This window comes from Phaseolus vulgaris, chromosome 11 (assembly GCF_051622355.1).
Source record: "Phaseolus vulgaris cultivar YP4 chromosome 11, ASM5162235v1, whole genome shotgun sequence".
Classification (NCBI taxonomy): domain Eukaryota; kingdom Viridiplantae; phylum Streptophyta; class Magnoliopsida; order Fabales; family Fabaceae; genus Phaseolus; species Phaseolus vulgaris.
In genome coordinates this window covers 2,178,482-2,192,894 of record NC_143508.1, presented here as the reverse complement: position 1 = coordinate 2,192,894, position 14,413 = coordinate 2,178,482, and the positions used below count along the sequence as shown (strand labels likewise).

At 34.8% G+C, this 14,413-nt stretch overlaps 2 protein-coding genes across 2 annotated transcripts; one reads left to right on the top strand and one right to left on the bottom strand.

Moving 5' to 3' along the window:
• Positions 1–6,764: 6,764 nt before the first annotated feature.
• On the top strand, positions 6,765–9,844 carry LOC137817940 (uncharacterized). The gene is made up of 6 exons (XM_068621166.2): positions 6,765–7,252; positions 7,657–7,856; positions 8,620–8,760; positions 8,847–8,927; positions 9,337–9,461; positions 9,593–9,844. Exons 1-6 carry the CDS (start codon positions 7,030–7,032, stop codon positions 9,639–9,641), a joined length of 819 nt encoding a protein of 272 aa, XP_068477267.2. The 5' UTR covers positions 6,765–7,029; the 3' UTR covers positions 9,642–9,844.
• Positions 9,845–10,409: 565 nt separating this feature from the next.
• Positions 10,410–12,228, bottom strand: LOC137824102 (type III polyketide synthase B-like). Its single transcript, XM_090297202.1, has 2 exons — positions 12,019–12,228; positions 10,410–11,563 (listed from the first exon to the last, which is right to left on the bottom strand). Exons 1-2 carry the CDS (start codon positions 12,200–12,202, stop codon positions 10,569–10,571), a joined length of 1,179 nt encoding a protein of 392 aa, XP_090153328.1. The 5' UTR covers positions 12,203–12,228; the 3' UTR covers positions 10,410–10,568.
• Between the last annotated feature and the right edge of the window lie 2,185 nt (positions 12,229–14,413).

The window sequence follows — 14,413 nt, the reverse complement described above, 5'->3', positions numbered from 1 at the left end:
CAAGACACTTAGTATGTGTTAGAGGTTTATAAATCACAATACACCCCCACATTACTTGCTGTTATCGCTGTGTTGCGCTACTAGGCCATGCGCGTGCCCGGTATTCATGAGTGCTATAGAGATCTTGCCAAGATCTCATGCAAGCGGCCCCACTTGACACTCATATAGGTGATTTCATCAAGTGTATACTGCAAATTATACACCACCCATAAGGGATATGAAAATCATTAAAACTTTGTAAATCGTTAAAACTCTTTTACCTCTGAATTTTAACCACAAAGTTTATCCTCTCGATAATGCAGTATCTAGCACTTTCACACACACCATAGGAATGGACAAAATTGATTTAAAATCAATATTAGTGCTAGCAGAACTAACAAGTGACTTGTTTTTACCCATATGAACCTTATTCATGGGATCTCCAATCACAAAGGTTGGGTTTCCATCACTTGTTTGTTTGCAAGTGGCTTAAGTCCCATTCCCCTCGATGTTTCTAAAATCATTTTTCTCCCTAGGGGTTTTGTCAGAGGATCTGCCAAATTCCGTTCTGACTTGACATAGTCAATAGAAATCGTTCCACTCTTTAACAGCTGTTTCACCAAATTGTGTCTCAATTGTATATGTCTATTCTTTCCATTATAGCTTTTATTTTTAGCTATAGCTATTGCCGATTGGCAATCACAATGCATTGATACAGATGGGGTTGGTTTCATTCCTAAAGGAATGTTTGCTAAGAAGTTTTTCAACCACTCAGCTTCACTACCAGCCATTTCTAGAGCAACAAACTCAGATTCCATTGTTGATCTTGCAATAATAGTTTGTCTGGCTGATCTCCATGTAACTGCACCACCCCCAAGTGTAAATACATAACCACTAGTGGATTTTGTCTCATCTGAATCAGAGATCCAGTTAGCATCACTGTACCCTTCTAGCACAGCGGGAAATCCACTATATTCAATGGCATAATCCATTGTACCTCTCAAGTATTTCATGAGTCTCGCAAGTGCTTCCCAATGATCCTGACTAGGACATTGAGTGTATCTACTCAATCTACCTACTGCATAAGCAATATCTGGTCTAGAAAAGCTCATTAAATGCAATAAGCTCCCAATTATCTGGGCATACTGAGTTTGAGAAATAGATTCTCCTCTGTTCTTCTTTAATTTAGAATTAGCATCATAAGGGGTACTCACTGACTTAAAGTCATAGTAACCAAACTTCTTTAGAAGTTTCTCAGTGTATTTTTCTTGGGATAGAAATATACTATCTCCCTTCCTTATGATTTTAACTCCTAGAATCACACTTGCTTCACCCATGTCTTTCATCTCAAACTTAGATCCAAGAAACAATTTTGTTTGAAAAACTATATCATTGCATGTACCAAAAATTAGCATGTCATCCACATACAAACATATAATGACATATTCACCATTTTCAGATCTAGAATATACACATTTATCAGCATCATTGGTAGAAAAACCCTCACAAAGTAAAACATTATCAAGTTTTTCATGCCATTGTTTTGGTGCTTGTTTCAAACCATACAAAGATTTTAAAAGTTTGCATACCTTTTCCTTTTGACCTGGGACTACACAACCTTCAGGTTGAGTCATATAAATTTCCTCTTCTAATTCACCATTCAGAAAAGCTGTTTTAACATCCATTTGGTGAATTACTAACTTATGGATAGATGCTAAGGCTAGCAATACACGAATAGAGGAAATCCTAGTAACAGGTGCAAAAGTATCAAAGTAATCTATGTTATGTTTTTGAGTAAACCCTTTAGCAACTAATCTTGCCTTATATTTCTCTATGGATCCATCAGGATGGTACTTCTTCTTAAAGATCCATTTACAACCAATGGGTTTTGCTCCTTTAGGCAGATCTACTAAGGTCCACGTATTATTTTTCTTAATTGATTCAAGCTCTGTTTTAATGGCCTTATCCCAATGTTTAGCATCAGGAGCACTAGTAGCTTCTACAAAACTTATTGGATCATTCTCAACTAGATAAGTATAAAAGTCATCTCCAAAAGATGTTTCCTTTCTCTGTCTTTTACTTCTCCTAACATCCTCACTCAAGGTATCATTAGCACTATCTATAGGTTGTTCAGATGTACCACTACTCTTTAGAGGAAAGATGTGTTCAAAGAACTCAGCGTTTTTTGTCTCTACTATAGTGTTGCGTTCAATTATATCACTATTAAGAACTAGAAACCTATAGGCAGCACTATGTTCTGCATATCCTAAGAACATACAATCAGATGTTTTAGAGCCTATTTTCCTTTTCTTAGGATCAGGTAACATCACTTTAGCCAAACTCCCCCACACTCTTAGGTATTTCAAATTAGGTTGATAACCTTTCCACAACTCATAGGGTGTTTTTCCAGTTTTCCTATGTGGTATCCTATTTTGTAAAAAACACGCAGTAAGCAGAGATTCACCCCATAAATTATCAGGAGCATTAGAACTAATAAGCATGGCATTCATCATTTCTTTAAGAGTCCTATTTTTCCTTTCAGCTACTCCATTAGACTCAGGTGAATATGGTGGGGTTACTTCATGAATAATACCTTCTTTTACACAATAGTCATTAAATAAAACATATTCACCACCTCTATCTGATCTAATTCTCTTAATTTTCTTATTAAGTTGATTTTCTACTTCCGCTTTGTAAGTTAAAAACATATCAAAGGCTTCATCCTTATGTTTAATTAAATACACTTTGGTGTATCTAGAAAAATCATCTATAAAGGTTACAAAATAATTTTTACCACCTCTAGACATGGTTTGTTTTAAATCAGCAAGGTCGGTATGAATTAAACCAAGAATTTCAGTTTGACGTTCTACAGAGTGACATGTTTTCTTCGTTATTTTAGATTCTACGCATACATCACATTTACTACTTTGTTTGTCGTGCATGTTGATTAATCCTAGTCGTTGCAATTTTATAACATACGACGAATTCACATGTCCTAATCTAGCATGCCATATATCATACGAGTCAACTATATAAGCAGAAGATTTAGATTCATTCATAATTTCAGAAATGTTTAATACAAAAAGGCCTTGATCACAATATCCCTTTCCCACAAAAACATTGTTTTTTGTCATAACAATCTTGTCAGATTCAAATGACACTTTAACCCCAACTTTGCTTAGTAATGCCACAGAGACCAAATTAACTCTAATTGATGGCACATGTAGCACATCATTCAAAGCTAGAGTTTTACCAGATGTGAGCTTCAGAAGAACTTTTCCTTTTCCTAGGACAGGAGTTGTCCTGGAGTCACCGAGATATACTTGTTCTTCTCCATCCCCCACACTTGTGTAGGAGGTGAACACATTTCTGTTTGCACAGATGTGTCTGGTAGCCCCAGAGTCTACCACCCATTTGCTCACATTTGTCACAAGGTTTACTTGTGAAACGACTGCCACGATAGTATCTTCCCCATCGGCTAGATTTGCCTTAGGAGGATAGTCGTTTTTAGCCCTATGTCTGCACTGAGGTGCATGATGGCCTGGCTTTCCACAGACAAAGCAATTTCCTTTTTTCTTGAAAGTGGGGTTAGTTCCACTGGGACGAGAGAATTTGTTATTAGGTTTCTTTTTGTGATCAAATTTTTTCTCGTACCTTTTTGGAGCTGGTTTGTCTTCTATCACGTTTGCTTTGGCAGACAAAGCTTTGGCCTTTGCAGCAGCGCACTCCTTCCTGTTTGTGTCTTCAATGATGATGTGGGTGATCAAATCTGATAGAGACATCTGTTTCTGTCTGTGCTTCAGTTGTTGTTTGTAATCCGTCCAAGACTGCGGAAGCTTTTCGATCAAGAGTTCGGACACGAATTCATCTGGCAATTTTATGCTTTCAGTTTTGATATCTTCAATCAGCTTGTGATATTCGTTTATTTGGATTTTGATGTCTTTGCCTTCGATCATCTCCCAGCGGTAGTATTTTGCAATTACGAACCTTTGTCTGACGATGTCTTCGGCAGTATATTTGAGGATAAGAGAATCCCAAATATCTTTCGCATTCTTATAAGAAGCATAAACATCGAACAGATCGTTAGATAACACACTGAGTAAAGTGTGACGGCATACCTTATTCGCATGGATCCAGTCGTCAACTTGTTTCGCAGCCGTGGTTGAGTCGGGTTTGGCAGTTGTAAGTGCATGAGCAACTCCGTACATGTCCAATAGGGTGGACACACGTTCTTGCCAACGTCGGAAGTTCTGACCGGTGAAGACTTCAATTTTGGAGACGTCCGGAAAAGGTTTCGCAAAAATGGTTTGCGTTGCGGAAACAACATTTGATGTTTCCGGAGCAGTGTTGTCGTTGTTGTTCGGATTTTCAGCCATAAGTCCTTACGAGTGTAGTAATATAGGCTTTAAAACGAACAAAAAGGTTTCCCGAGGCGTGAGTAATCACTGTCCGTAAGGACTTATCCGCGGTGTATTCCGCAAGTCCCCCAGGATACAACAGGAACTTCCCGGTAATTTTCGAGGATCAGAACTAGCAAGTTTCTCTTCTTTTATAAGTAAAACCCAAAAAGAACCCATAAATTATAATAATAGGATAATGAGGTGAGAGAAAATGAGAAGGGAAAAATTGGAGAAGGAAGAAGAAGGCACGGTGGTGAGTGCTGTGAGGAAGAAGAGGAGGAGATCGATGTGCCGAAAAAACCAATGTCCTTTGAGCATTCTCGTGCCTCTTATTTATAGGCAAGGAGAGAAGCTCAAAACCCACGAAAAAGGGGATATGGAGAAAGCTGTTCCGGCGGTTCGGAGGTGACGCCGGAGACGCGCCGGAAATGGCGGAAGGCCACCACAACAGAAGGAAGACCGTGGAACAGGTCTTGCAACGTTCCAAAAACCCTTTCAAACTCAAAGGCACAAACTTAAAACAGAAAGTGAGTGGAGAAACGGATTGCCGGAAAAATCGGAGGAGATCTCGCGGTGTCCGTCGATCTGCAACGACTCTGCGACCCTGCGGAATGTGCACTGCAACGGTTCGCTTTCTTCTTCAATATATATAATACATATTGACAACAATAACATATTATGGATGTGATGATTTTGGGTTGTTAACATATTTATAAATTTAATTCGACCCTCAAATTAATTTAGATACGATATCAGTTCACATATTTTAGATTAGATTTTTCGTATGTAATTCACAAATTCTAGATTAGATTTTTCGTATGTGACGACTTTGGGTTCTTTTTCTATTTATAGTAATTGTTTTAGGCTTTAAATGATAGTAACAGATCCAATAGGCATTGGGTATTTATGTGTAAATGACAGAATCAACGGTAGATACATTCATGGTCTCACTTTTTCTCCTCGCTCAAAAGATAAAGCTAAATTTGCACCTAGTTTAGTTAAATTAGAACTGCAAAGAAGATAATTGTAACTATAAAAGAAATAGATGAGAGGAATTAGCTACGAAATTCAAGTCATGTTCTCTATTTGAGCTTCATGATTGATTAGTTGAAATTAAGAATTTTGAGCATAACTGTTGAGGTTAAGAACTCACCTATAATAAATTATGGCTAGGAAGCTTGTTGTGTGAATATTGAAATTATATTAGAGATAAATTGTTTAGAGAAGATATATTGAGATAACTTCATGGAATCCAACTCTGATGATGAATATTTTTCTTTATTAAGTAATATAATATAATGTTTGGTTGTTTTGAATACTTTGAATTTAAAATTACTTGCACACTTTAATTTTGAATAAATCTATGTTTTTAAATCTTTTGTCAAAATTAGTAAAATTGTAAATGGGTTAAACACATCATATTTAGATATGGTGGCTCATAAGATCAAATTTATTGTAAGTTAATTATGACTAGTAATCACAAATGTTCTTGTATGAACTCTAAATGTCTCCTTTCTCACTCTGTTAGTTGTCGAATTTTTTAATCAGTAGGGTGTCTCAGTTTTCGAATACCAGCTGAAGCGTGTTAGAAGTTGGGGGCGGAGTACAAGTAAAAAGTAATTTGACGCTCAAGTCAATATTCGGTATGCGAAAGTTAGGAGTAATAAATTCTATTAAATACATACTTTGGTTTAACTTTGGTCAACCTATTCATAGATTCATATTGGACTTTTGGGTTGATGAGTTTGATTAGCATGAATACCACTATTAAAATGACTATTAACATGACATTGAGTACAAACTAGTTGTGTTAAACTAATCTTTAAGTCATTATTGTTTTTAAGTATCAAGATATCTACGATCATGTTATCAAGGTCATTCTCAACTATTTAGTTACGATCTTACTCATCCCGACCATATAGAGTACAACAAATTAATAGGCAAAAGGTGAAGAGAGGAGAGAAAAGAAACTCATTTCTTTTTATCTTATCTTAGTTTAAGATATTTTTTTAGATAAATAGCTAACTATTTTGCTTTGTAACAAAGTTGAAAAATTCTTAGGATTTAAAAAAAATCTTAATAGGGAAAGAGGTTTCAAAAATAGATTCTTAACACATGATAAAATTGTGCTAATCAATTATAGGGACAGAAAATAGCAAGAGCATAATTTAAGCTCATGAAAGATGGATATTTTTGAAATAGTTGCTTTATCAAATTAAAAAATATAATTAATGAAATTGAAATTAAAAATAACATTGAATACTCAATAGACAAGATGTAATAAACAAGAATATTTCATTTAAGAATAGTTTCCAAAAAATAATTTTTAGACAACTATCCGTATTTATAATACACGATATATTGGTTATATAATCAATATTTAATATTGTGTGTTTTTTAAAATATGATATCCTTAGGGTTTAGGGCACATTTTGGTGGTTGTTTCTCATGAAATTTTGTTGAGTGGAAACTTTTGGAGAGAGAAAAGAAAACAAAGAGAAAAAAATTATCGATCCATTTTGTTTTGTCTGAGTCTCGGTTTTGGCATTGGGCTATTGTTTAGTTTGTTCGTTCCAATCCAACGTTGGTTGTTGTTTGGGCGTGCGTGTGGGTGTGTGTTGGGTGTCCAAAAAGTTGAATCAGCGACCCCATGAGACCTCAGAGAACGTCGATCCACGCCGTCACGTCATGGGTGAGGCGGCAACCCCCAAAGGTGAAGGCTTTTCTCGCCGTCGTTTCCGGCATGGCGGCTCTCGTCCTCCTCCGCTTCATCGTCCACGATCACGACAATCTCTTTGTTGCTGCCGAGGCCGTCCACTCCCTCGGAATTTCCGTCCTCATCTATAAGCTCACGAAGGAGAAGACTTGTGCTGGTACAACACTCAGTTGCTGTTTTCTCTTGATCTTTCAACATGTATATTCTATTTCTGTTTGTTCATTGGATAGGGTAGGTTAAGAGTTTCTCCTTCTAACTTATTTCAAATATCAAATGGGAATGCTCAGAATATTAATTTAGGAACGTCAATTATTTGGGACTGGTTTCTTCAGATTTTAATTTAACCCATCTAGATTTCCTTTACCAAATTTTGATTTTTTATAAAAAAATTCTTGTTTTCTTTTATGGTTTGCAATTTTCAATTTATTTTGACAATCGGGTAGGCATTGTTTGGCTTATTTGATTTGTGTGTGTATTTTGGCTTAATCAATTCTGCGTGTTGTCTTTTGTTGTTGAACATGTTGGAGGTATATATTTCTAATGGTTTTGAATTATGAACAGGGTTGTCGCTCAAATCCCAGGAATTGACAGCTATCTTTTTAGCTGTTAGGCTTTACTGCAGTTTTGTCATGGAATATGATATCCACACCATACTTGATTTCGCTACTTTCATTACAACACTGTGGGTTATATATATGATTCGTTTTAAGCTGAAGGCTAGTTACATGGAGGAGAAGGATAACTTTGCAATATACTATGTGGTAAGCTCCAATGCCTCTCCACTACCTATTGTTTCATCCTAAGATTAGAAGCCCACCCCCATCTATTTTGTCCTTTCAAAAGATAGTGACATTTTATTAGTTCTTGTAGGTGAAGCATTTTTTTTCTATTGGTTTCTGCTGGAATTGGAAACTTGACCATATTAGTTTTAGAGTTTCATATGGTGTCTTAAGATGAGCCATTCCATAATCACAATTTCATTAAGACATTAGCTGGGGGTGGTAGTATATATTGCTTGTACTGAAAATCATACTTTCAATATAATTATTTTCCAATCATTGAAATAGTTGTATTAATGCAAACATCCTTCTCCATGAATAAGGCTAGAAAATCTGGATCTGTAGAGTCAAATGGGAGAATTGTTTCCCATGAGATGATGCATGTGAAATGGAGTTCCTATTACTAATTTCTAATGGCAGTCACAAAGTCTGAGAATAAAAGCTTGAAACCTGTCCTATTTCCCCACGCTAGAGTGGGGTTGGGGTGTTTTTTACATATGACTTACTACTTGCTCTTATTTTGATTGAGCCAAGTGCCATTGCATCAAATAAAACTGCTGCAGACCATATATGTAATGTGGCTTTCCTTTTACTCCCTCTTTCTTCCTTTCCTCCTCCTGTCTGTCTACTTTGAGAGATTTAACCTATTCCTTTTCACATGTTTGTTATTTTGTCTCACATTGCTTGTAGCTTATAGGTTTACCAAGAGTCAGTTTGATGTTCTTTACTTTTGAATTGAATGCAGGTGGTACCGTGTGCTGTCTTAGCCTTGCTTATTCATCCATCAACTTCTCATCATTTATTAAACAGGATTTCCTGGGCATTCTGTGTATATCTGGAAGCTGTCTCAGTCCTTCCCCAACTGCGGGTCATGCAGAACACCAAGGTATTATTTCTTGACTTAAAATTCTATCTTCAACATTTTGTGTATGGGATCTGATTCTATCTTCCATTTTCATTTTACCCTTTCAGATTGTTGAGCCATTCACAGCTCATTACGTATTTGCACTGGGTGTCGCAAGATTCTTGAGCTGTGCACATTGGGTTCTTCAGGTTCGATCATGAAAACTTCAAAATTCATTTCCAAATTTGATGCTCAGTTGTTTTTTTGACACATGCTGGTTATCAGTGTCCCTAGGACAATATTTTTTTTTCGAATGTCTATCTTGTTGAAAGGTCTGAAATGTGAGCATTCCTTTATAAGTTTTAGTTCCTCTTTCATTTTAAAATTTAGTATCATTAAAAGTCTTTCCTTTACCAGAATTTTAGCAGGACATGTGTTCCTACCTGTATTTAATTTTCCATTTTAATTGACGTGTTCTGAGTTTCTCAATTAAGTTAAAACCAATGTGATAATAAACAGATACTAGATTGCTGCTGTTATTGGTTTGTTTCTTTAATGGTATATCTTACTGAATTTTCTAACTGTTGGTCTCCTACGAACTTACTGTTTTTTCCACAGGTGTTAGATAGCCGTGGGCATTTGTTGGTAGCCTTGGGGTATGGTTTATGGCCATCAATGGTTCTTATCTCTGAAATTGTCCAGACCTTCATCTTGGCAGATTTCTGTTACTATTATGTCAAAAGGTTGGTTTAGTTTCTAATGAAGTTCTTTTTCTCCCTGTCATTCGTTTAATGCTTCTTCTGCTTAGAGTTTCTCAAGATCACTCCAGCGCTTCTCTTGTATATTTGACCTCATGATTTTTATTTAATTGCAGTGTTTTCGGGGGACAGCTTGTTCTACGTCTTCCCTCTGGAGTGGTGTGATTGAAGACATGGTTTGGCGTGCGTTGTCACACTTATTTTAACTTAATCAGGCATTATGGTCGGTTACCCTTGTTAGAGTACATTTTGTGTTGGCTCACTTGTTTGGTTCTTTGGTGGAGTGTAAAGTTGGGGATGAAAGAAAACCAAGTATATTTATGTTTAACGTACTACTGTTATTTATAGTTGGAAGTCATTTACACAAAGTCTATATGCTATGTGTGGTTCCGCAAAGGCAATGGTCATAACGGTTATAATCTGTTAACAGCTGAAGACAATACCAGTTATTAAAATGGTTTAAACAGAATTTTATTAGTTGGATGATAATAACAGAAGAGAGCCCGAAAGTCCAAAACAGCTTTAAGATTTAAACTCTTCCTACAATATTTTAACAATACGCTTTTCTATATAGAAGTTAAACCATCTGTGCAAACTAAACTAAAATCGCAGAAACTTGCTTTTTTCCAAAAGAAATACCTGATATATTTCTCGAACGGCGCCTCAGAAAATTGAGAAATTGTTCTTTTATCCTGTATTAGTTTTCTGGTTTAATGCATCATAAATATTGAAATTCCTATTCACTTCAGTTTAAGTGTTATCTCCTGCTTCCACCCGAAGTTTCACCAGTAATACTCAACAAATTAGCTTAGTTGTTTTTCTTTTCTCAAAATTGACCCTTTTGCTTATTGTGTACCATCCTAATATTTTCAATGTCTTGGAGTTATATAAAGTAAATGTGTTCTGATAAGTATCTGATTCATCGTATGAGCATTGTAGGGAGTCACCAGAATACTGCTTTTATTGGATTTTGCAGATGAAATAATTATTAAACTTTTCTTCTTTAATCCGTTAAAGTGTTGAGTTTGCTTTCGATTGAGTCATGTTTCACATAACCACACCTGTGATAATAATATCAATAAGCATGAGACTTCAAGCACACAAGTTCCTGGCAAGAATTCCCTCAAATGTAATTCCGGGTCCAAATGCAAGTATCAAGCCCCATTCAGGATCTTCTCTACCATCTTTTCTAGTCTTGAGACCCTCCTCTATCATATACTCCAGCACATACACAATGGTGTTACTGCTAGCATTGCCATAATCCATGAGAGCCCTTCTACTTGCACTTAGTTTCTCGGGTAACAAATCAAGTCTCTTCTCAATGCGATTCAAGATGGCAGGTCCCCCTGGATGTACAGCCCAAAAGAGCTTGTTGTACTCCTTATTCTGGAACTCAACAACACTCATTAATTTGTCACAGAATCCTTCAACATTGTCTTCAATTATCTGAGGAAGTTCCCTTGCTAGCTTGAAGCTTATCCCCTCTTCTGTCAGCCTCCCATCAATTTTCTTCTCAGTGTGTGGCAAAAACTCCTGAACTGCAGTGTGAAGCTCAAAGAGAGGCTTCTCATGCTCCAATATTGGGTCTGAGCCAATTATCATGGCACCAGCACCATCCCCAAAGAGTGCCACTCCAACAAGATCATAGGGTCTATCTGCACTTGGTGGCTTGAACCCAATGATTGTAGTTTCTGAGGTAGCAAGCAACACCCGACTTCCAGGGTTGTTCTCAGCTATGTCTTTTGCAACACGTAGGCCAGCCACACCTCCTGAACAACCAGCGAAATAGAGCATGATTCGTTGAGTATCAGGGCTCAGTCCTAGTCCTTTCGCTAGGTAAAGATCACCACCAGGTAGTCTTGCTTCACTGGATGACACATAAACCAAGTGTGTTATGTCTGATAATGCTCCACCCCAGTTCTTAATGCAACCTAGTGCAGCCTCAATGGCCATTTCTGTCACTGCCTCGTTACATATCTCTAGCCTCTGCTTCACTGTGGGGGTGCCTTCAGTCACAAGCTCTGGATACTTTATCAGTATTTCCTCTGACATAACCACGTACCTTGTTTTCACTGTGGTTGTTTTGCCTGTTTATACCACATTAAGCCAAAGTCAGTGTCTCATTGACCTGCCTTGAGGTTTATTTTATTAAAATCAGTTTGGTTTGGTTTCTGTTTAGTAATTTTGCATATGTTTTGCTTCAAATCAACTTCCAAACGAAAACATCAGGGTTGCTTTTAAACACACATTTTCAACTTCTGATACAAACTATTATATGAATACTTAAACAGTTACAACTGAAAAAGTAGTTAGAATTGAAAATATAAAATATTATATGACATCCTTTTTATCATCTAACATAAACATTCATAACATGTTTTGGCCAAAACCATTGTTTGTATTCGAACAGATTTCAGGTTTCCACACATTTGAAGGGTAAAAGGTGGTGGAAATAAAGAGTACACCAATCACACATGAATAACAATATCCCTACATATACATAGAAAAGGGTAAATTGGTGAAAGCTTGTGTGTGTACTTACAAAGTCTAGTGAGCTTCTGCTTAAGCTCAGGATTGTCACAGTTTGTGCTCCTGAAATATCCATCAACTAAAAACTCTTGCATGACAAGCTGTGGAGGGAAAGCCTTGCCAAGAGCTAATATGGTAGCCTTCCCAGGGTTGACCCCTTTCTTTGTAACACCTTTCCAAATACCTTCTTCTCCCATATTTCTTCTTAGGTAGTGATATCAGATGCATGTAATTTGCTCTACCTGGAGAAAGCAGAACCAGTCGTATATATAATCTTCCAAGCATGTCTATGACGTTGTGGCGTGACAAGTTTATAATAGTATTACATGATGCACACAACTTTTGTTATATGTATAAAATGTGGGTTAGTTAGGAGGCAAGTCGTTCATGGAGATCATATTGTATTAGTTGATGGGAAGATGTTGAGGATTTGTTATTCAGTTGAAGTTAGATCAACCACACAAATGGCAGCAACCATGAACCATGAACCATCTTAAGCCACTTCAACTACCATGATTAAGGTGGTCAACATAACACTTGAGATAAGAAAAATCCCCAGCAACAATATTGAACAATATCGATTTGCTATCTAACCATCCATCGTATCTGAAAAGAAGAAAGAGAACCTTAGCTAAAAGAAAAAGAAAAAAGAGAGTAGAGAATTACTTAATGAAGATTTAATCCTATAGTATGCGTGTGTAGTGTATTTCATTACTTAAGATCAATGTGTTTATAAAATGTATGCAGTGTATGTTACTATTCTTAGTGCAATAACAACAACTTTAACAATGTAATCATTTGTTGGAAAATATTTGTTTGACATTCTATATTTCATCTACATCCACTTAACAACATTTTTTATAATAAAATATTATATTAAAATAATAAAAATAAATAAATAAAATATTAAAATAAAATAATAATTTATAGAATTGTAAGTTGGATGTGAAAGAAAATAGTGTTAAAGAAAATTACCTTTCACACAATCCATAGAATTGTATAAAATTCTTCATGAAATAAGTTTAAATATATATATATATAAATAAATAAAGAGTATATTTATAATTAAATAGTATAAAAAAGAGTTTGAGCTTAACATTCATGTAAGTGAAAATAAACGGTCATCGAATAGTTTTAAAGTACTTAATGAAAGAGTAATGATAGGTTGACACTTTTAATTAACATCCATTTTACTTAATGAAAGAGTAATGATAGGTTGACACTTTCAGTTGACATCCACTTTACTTAATTAAAGAGTAATGATAGGTTGACACTTTTAGTTGACATCCACCCACTTTTAGTTGACATCCACTTTACTTGACAATCAAATATATTATTATTTATTTTAAAATTTTGGTTATATTATTTTTTATTAAAAAAATATAATATTTTATTATTAAAAGGGTTGTAAAGTGAAAAAAGAGAAAAAATTAGTCTCAAATAAACTTTTCCCTAAATGAAAACTTAGAATTATAAAACCAAATTTAACTAGTATAAACTTTTTGAACCAAGTTTGATAACTTTTTAAGTAAAATTTACTAAAACAACTCCTTAAGATATATTTTAATAAATTTAACTAAACACATATAAAATATTCTTTTATAATAAAATTATTTCTAAAATTCATTAAAATAATAAAACTTATTTAAAATATGAGTGATGATATTCACAACTCTCAATATTACAACTAAAAAATTACCGAGATGTAAACCCACATAAAAAATTGGAGAATTTTAAAATTATATTTTACCATATAAAATCTTTTATAATGCATATTTTACTGTATAATTGACAAAGTAATATAAAAGTATATTTCATACATGTTCTTTATAAAAGTATGGATCGATCTACTTGAGTTTCTATTACTCAGGAATATTCAAAAGAGATGTATGAAAAAAATACTTTCTCTGATGTTTTCATCACCAATTCCCAAAACTCAGTTTGAAAATACTTTTACTCTCTAACATCACATTCAAAGATGAGAGGAGTTTATTTAATCATGAACAATTTCTTATCTTGTTTATTTAAGCATTTGCAACTAAAAAAAAACATCTACCATCACTAAATCTAGCGAATTTTTTCAATATTTTATTAATAACTTCAAAACAATATTGATATTTCATCCATATAATTAATCTAGCATTTACTGTCAATTAAACTAATTATCCTTCCTTAATGTTGCAAAGAAATATTCCTTAGTCATACTCACACATTTTCCTAATGAATGTTGGATCATATTGATATACTCACAATAAATATTAGTTGCTTACACATTATAAAAAAATATGTTTTTAAATATGATTTTTACTATTTTTTGTCAATTAAACTTTGGAAATATTTTTTAAACCCTAGATTTTGAAGAACTAAAAATACGCTATTTTTAGTAGATTAAAAATGTATTTTAACTA